Raw genomic sequence first — 6,494 nt, 5'->3', positions numbered from 1 at the left:
GCGAAAGATCCCTCTGGCATCTGACTGGGGAAGTGTGTAGATAGGTGAGAGTGGGACAGAGGTCCCAGTTAGACAGAAGTTGTGCTAACAGCTCCACCAGAAAGAATGACTGGACCAGTGTTTCAGGAGGAGGTGGGAGCTGTCAGATAAGACTTGGTGGTGGTTGGGTTTATGTAAGCAAGACTCCAAAAGAGTTGCTATAAATCATTCAAAAGAAAGGCCTCAAGCCACTACCAAAGAGAGAGAGAGAGAATTCCCAATTTACCCTTCAGCACTGTACGACTTTATACCCTGGTTCTTTCTGCTCCCTTCCAGAGGAGCGCTCCTCCCATTCACCTGGCCCGTCAGCCTCTCGACTGCTCCCATTGTGGGCACATCCCACAGCCACACCTCAGCTCCCTGAGCAGTCCTCACTTCACCTTCCCTATCTCAGCTTTTACTGCTAGTACAGAGCCTGCACTGTCAGGGGTGCCAGGCTCTCCGGGTCTCCTGAGTGTGATCAGTTACTGTCTGCCTTCAGGCCTCCACCATCCTATTTTTACTGCCAGCAACAGGCTCACATTATCTCACCCTTCAAGAATTCATTTTCATCTTCAAGAAATTTTTATCATTTGATGAATTTCCTTCCTCCTCTATTATATAAGGTCTGTGAGTGTTGAAGAGATTAATGCAAAAGGTGGAAGTCTAAGGGACCTTGAGAGTGAATGATATTAAGTATAAAAAATAACTAAAGTAGAAACAGTAACACCGCTATGTGTTTAACCACATTTACACCCACGTTACCAGCTTGTATATTCCAGACACTCGGAACAGACAACCAAGATGCAGGAGAGCGTGGCTAGCTCCAGGAGACAGTTCGGGTGGCTGGGGACAGCGTAGGTGTGGAAGAGTTGAGCATAAACTCTTGCACTTCCAATTTTTGTGCATTTTGTGAGTGTATGGCCTATTCAAGAAATACACTGATACTGTTTTTCAATTTAAATAAATCAAGATATATGCTAAATCTATTAGAAAATAACACACCATTAAGAGTCCAACTGTTACTGTTGGTGTTTTGCTAGTATTTTCAGATATGCAGGATAATAAAGAAACTACCAGGTTTTATTGCAGATTTTAAAGAAAACTTGTTTCTGATACTTACCTATTTATCTCTCCCCACAGACAAACCACCTGTCCTTTATTCTATAAAATGTTACATAGGTGGATGCCTCATTTTACCAAACACCAGATCCCTGGAGGTGAAAGCGATCATCGCCTTCTCTCTCCTGTTCAGGTAAGACATAGCAAAAAGCTATGTCCTAAATTCAATTTAAGGTCTGGGCAACAACAAATGTTGGTGAAGATGCAATGACAAAGGAACACTCCTACATTCCTGGTGGGAATGCAAACCAGCACAACCACTATGGAAAGCCATGTGAAGATGTCTCAGATTACTAAAAATGGAGCTACCATACGACCCAGCAATTCCACTCCTAGGGATCTATCTAAAGGACACAAAAACATTAATTCAAAAGGAAGCATGCACACCTATGTTTACTGCAGCACCATTCACAATAGGTAAATCCTGAAACAACCAAATGCCCAAAACTAGATGAGTGGCTCAAGAAGATGTGGTATGTATATACAATGGAATACTACTCAGCAATCAAAAAGATAAACTCACACCATTCATAGCAACATAGGTGGAGCTGGAAGGGATTATGCTCAGTGAAATAAGCCAGAGGGAAAAAGAAAAATATTGAATGGTTTCATTTATAGGAGGAACTTCAGAGAACCAAATAAGACATGGGTGGGGGGGAGGAGTATATTGTTAGTACAATACAAAACACAACACCACAAAGCAAAAACAGACAATTGTAAACCAGAGAGAGCCTCCAGGGGAGTGGACAGAGGGAAATCAGAAGGAGTGAGGATGTGAGGGACTGTGGTGATAATGGTGGGGGAGGGGTGGAGTAAACATTGTTGTAAAATGAAAAATAATGTAAGTAGTACATAAAGAAAAAACACAAAAATGAGGAAAAAAAATAAATGTAAGGTCTGGGGAAATGAATAACCCCGTAGAACTGAGTTCCTATGGGGAAGTGGAGCCCAGCGCGCAGAGGTGGATGGAGGCGCCGGCACAGAAGAGGGCTCACCTGGGCCTGCATGTCACACAGGTGGGTCATGAGCTCATCCAGCTGAGCCGCCGCTGACTTCTTCGGGGGCGTGGCTGATCTCTGGGGCGCTCTGATCACACTACAGGAGAAAAGGAAAAATCACAAACACGTCAAACTCAAATAAATAGGAAACCACTTGTAAACTATCAGGAAGGGCAGATATAACTATTCATCTCTTAAATGTAAAATCAGAGACAGGATCATTTTAAAAGCAAGTGCTAGATTAAAAAGTCATTACACCGTCTCCCTGATTTTTGCCTTTGTCTCCTTCTGGTCACCTCAAAACTGATGACTCAAGCACAGGAAGCAAATTGCTGGACAGGTAGCTGCAGGTCACTCTCCCCCACAACCACAAGTGGCTTCCGCAAAGAGCTTTAAGGCCAGGCGCTTGTATTTTTTTAATTTTCCGAATGTTCTTTTTAAATGATGAAGTACTATATCTTGCTAACAGTTAGGCAAAAGGCAAAAAATTTATAAGAATATAGAACAGACATAAACAAACTAAAACTGAGTCAGTGTCGATCACGCCCTTTCATTCACACACTGAACCCACTGTCTCCCTACGAGCTGAATAGCAGTGACAGAGACCTTGGAACAAGAGGCCTAGAAGGCTCAGGGCCTGCCCTTTATAGAATAAGTTTATGAGCCCTGGTGGAGTTTAGATAATGTCTATGATGTTGGCTTCGTGTCAGTATGATTGTGAATAAATTACTGACCAAGACAATTTTAGGTTGAACAAACAGAACATAAATTCCATCAAATGCTTGCATGATCCTTAGTAAAATGAACCATGTCTGAGGATAGAAAACAAAGTTCAACAAATGCTGACTCAGGTCATAAAGACCATATTCTTAGATGTCAGTGTATGAAAGTACAAATTAACCCAAAGAAAAAATCTATCCACTTATGAAAACATGAAACATTCATAACTCGTGGGATGAAGAAAAATATCTGAATTTTTAAGCTATTTAAAAATAGCAATAAGAGCAGGAACACACCCCTCCCCACCACACACACACACCAGAGTTGAGGTTAAAATGTCACCGAAAGCAGACTGTATTATTAGACAAATGCAACATCAAAAGAAGAAGAAGAAGAAAGACCAGAACAAACCAACTGACGCAAGAGGTTTTATTTTTAAAACAAGCAAATCCAAAAAACTAAGCTAAAATAATCAGAGGAGAGATAGCATAAATTAGTGAAACAGAAAACAAAACCAAAAAACTGCCAGTGTTTTGGAAGCATTGTGTACATCTGTGTGTCTCTCACACACACAAACACACAGTGCTATAACCTATAGCCATTGTAAATATTTCTAAGTATTTCCAACATATTTTAAGTATTTCACAAACATTACTATAATGAAAACGCAGACTATTTTACTTATTTTTATGTACTGATCACCAGAGGGGGGATAAATAGGAAGAAAACGAGTCTCTCCCTCTTTAAAAACAAATCATTCCCACTGCAGACGGACTTACTCTTGAGTACTTAACAAGAAGTGAAATTCAGAGGAAAGTGGCTTCCTTCACCTCTTAAGATAAAAGCCCTTGTTCTTTACTCCACTTGGGCTACACTGCAGGGACCCAGTTTCATTTCCCCACGGTGTAGACACAGCTAGACACCAGCCTCGCAGTATTTCTTGAAAGCTCTTCTTTCCCGAATCTGCAATGCCGCGATGTTAGATATCATTTCATTTGTCTTTGCTCTCTTTCCAGACGTCTTGCCCTTCCATGAATCTCTTTTATCTATTCTTTTGTAAATGCCACACTCTCTGAATGACCATTCTCAGTCAGTCTTAATATCTAGAAGATGTCCCGTTTTGAGTTTTTCTTCCAGAGTGACTGGCCTGCTCTTTGCCCTTTGCTCTTTAATTGGAAGGATTCTAATGAATCTTTCATTTTAGGATCAGCTGTCACTGTCTAGAAAACAAACCCGCACAATAAGAAATTCAGTGAGATGTGGAATTGTGTTGAATTTGAAGTAAAAATAGCAGCTTCCTGTTCTGAGTCTCTGTCCACTTACAAGACATATGTCAAGGCATGTCAATAAAGATATCATTTTTCCCACAAAAAAGGAAAGAAGACCTTGTCTTAGGAGCCTCCTGCCAGATAAGAGATTCTTTTTTTTTAATCTGGGAACAAAAATTGTGAGGTACACAAGTGATGGATAATTCAACCCTTGGTGATTTCCCTCCCTTGACTCTATGCTCTTTGGTCTTTTTATTCATAGTCCCTTGGTGACTGTCCCCAGAGACATGTTCCTTGGACACACAAAAGGCAGCAAGATGCGGAGCACATTCTTATGCCTTCTGTCCCACTGTAGAGTAGATCTAGCTTAGCGCTAGTTTCTTCTAGGGGCCACTATAATCCTGAAAACCTGCTTCTTTCATAGCCAGGACACATGGGTGCTTCTTCTTTTTTTTTTCTTTATTTTATTTTTGCATAGAAGAACTGTGGTGTAGGCCAGAGGTATAGAGAGCAAGAGGTTTCACCAGAGACAGAGTGGGAAGCAGAACAGGCAGGTCCACTGAAACACACTGCTGAGGGGAGCAGCGGGGAGACAGGAGAGGTCTGCTGTGCCCTGCGGGTCAGCTCCCTGGCCGGAAATGGAATTAGGGCTGTAGCGGTGATGCAGCCCACTAGTTTTTAATGCTCTTAGTGCAATGTACAGAGAGAAAGTAGGTCATTGTCATGATGTCCTAATAGTCCTTGAGTCAACAACAGGATATTCTAAATAAAAAATGAAAACCTGGGAGAGTTGGTGATGACATCACCTTAAGAAACGTTCCTGGAAAGAGAAGAACTCAAGTCAGAGTTTCTTTGACTTGTCCCCAGCTTCTTAAAGATGGTGATGGCCCTTTGCCATCAGCCACAACTTCCTGCATGCCTCAGAAATGGTCAGAAAGCACATCCCAGGTGTGTTAACGACATGTCAGTCATCTCAAGTGAAGGGCTATACGGGCTGGGATTTTATCCCCATTCATTTCTGGGTGATGTTCTTAATGAATTGTTTCTCCATTTTTTTTACCATGTAAGAATACTTTTCAAAATAGCTGTTGATGCTGCTCTTGACATAGAGCTACATTAGAAATATTGCTGTGGGACATATGTTCAAGGTTGAAAGCCATGTTCTGTTCTTGTAAACAGGCCTGAGTCAGAAACAGAAAGCAGGAATTGAGCTTCCGAGTCTCAGCGCTGTGTGTGAGCCCCATCAGCTCTGTCAGACCAGCCTCTGGGACTTGTATCCGTCTGTTACATGCTACTGGGTCACCTGGAGTCCTGTCCCTCTCCCACACAGCAAGTACCTCAGCAGCAGGCTGTGTCCATTAAGGCCCACTCAGGAAGCACTAGGTGTAAACAGAAGGGATTCCATCCAGAAATTTGATGCCAGAGCTAAGAAGTGAAACGGAGCGGAGACGTAACCGGAACCCAGAGCTGAGGCACAGGAGGAAGCCATGAAGCCAAAAGGACAAAGAAATGAGGCAAAGTCACCAGAGGCCTGGGACCTAAGTAGACAGGTGCAGGCGGGAGCCACAGACACCTGTGCTGCAGCCGCCGAAGCCGTTGACGTGTAACTGTGGACAGAGGCATTGTGGGGAGACAGGGCTGGCGAGAGGAAGCCCTGAATTTCCTCTTCACCGCCCCCGCCCCACAACAGGCTCTCCACAGTATCTCCCAATGACTAGAAGCTGCAAGAGCCAACTGAACTTGGCTCCTGAAAACCCAACCTCCAGAGGTCACTCCCTTGGAATCTCCAGCAAGGCCAACGAAGGTGGGCTGACTCTGAAGGGAGACAGGCCAGAGGCGCATGGTGCAGAGAAGGGGTGTCAGTACATTGGTGATGGTGCCCCCTAACTGATTGCAATGCCAGGGATATAGGTCCATAGAAACATGGCCACTGGTTACGCTAGTTTCCATATTATATGCTTCTGTATTCCCTGGGAAGTCCATTAAAGTCTTGGTTTCCTGGATTTCAAAATTCATTTAGCAAGTCTTCTGTGCCCCTGACACTCTTAGTTACTACTGATAGTGTTTTGGTTTTTTCCACTTTTTCATGGTGATGAGGGGACAGGGAGGTCTAGGTACCTCTCTGGAACTGGAGTGAACTGGCAATAAGCATTGATATACGTTGTCCTCAGGCCAGGGAAATAGAGAGTGTCCTCAAGTGGGAAATTATTTTTTTAAAGATGTATTTATTTATTATTTATTCATACAGAACTGGGGTACAAGCCAGAGGTGCAGGGAAGGTGAGGGGCTTCACCAGAGACAAAGAAGGGGGACGGAACAGGCAGATTGACAAAATACACTGCTGAGGGGAGCGGCCCTCGGGTCAGGA

General features: G+C 43.2%; 1 protein-coding gene across 2 annotated transcripts in view; it reads right to left on the bottom strand.

Annotated features, from left to right (window-relative positions):
• The window catches only part of LPXN (leupaxin), a 31,501-nt gene that overhangs the window by 11,593 nt on the left and 13,414 nt on the right, over positions 1-6,494 (bottom strand). For both annotated transcript variants that reach the window (XM_004682756.2, XM_012725266.1), the window contains one exon: positions 2,136-2,235. In XM_004682756.2, coding sequence (XP_004682813.1) covers positions 2,136-2,235 — 100 coding nt within the window. The remainder of the gene's footprint in view (positions 1-2,135; positions 2,236-6,494) is intronic.

Source organism: Condylura cristata, unplaced genomic scaffold, assembly GCF_000260355.1.
Source record: "Condylura cristata isolate star-nosed mole 26May11 unplaced genomic scaffold, ConCri1.0 scaffold00015, whole genome shotgun sequence".
Taxonomy (NCBI): Eukaryota; Metazoa; Chordata; class Mammalia; order Eulipotyphla; family Talpidae; genus Condylura; species Condylura cristata.
This window is presented reverse-complemented; position numbering and strand designations above follow the sequence as displayed.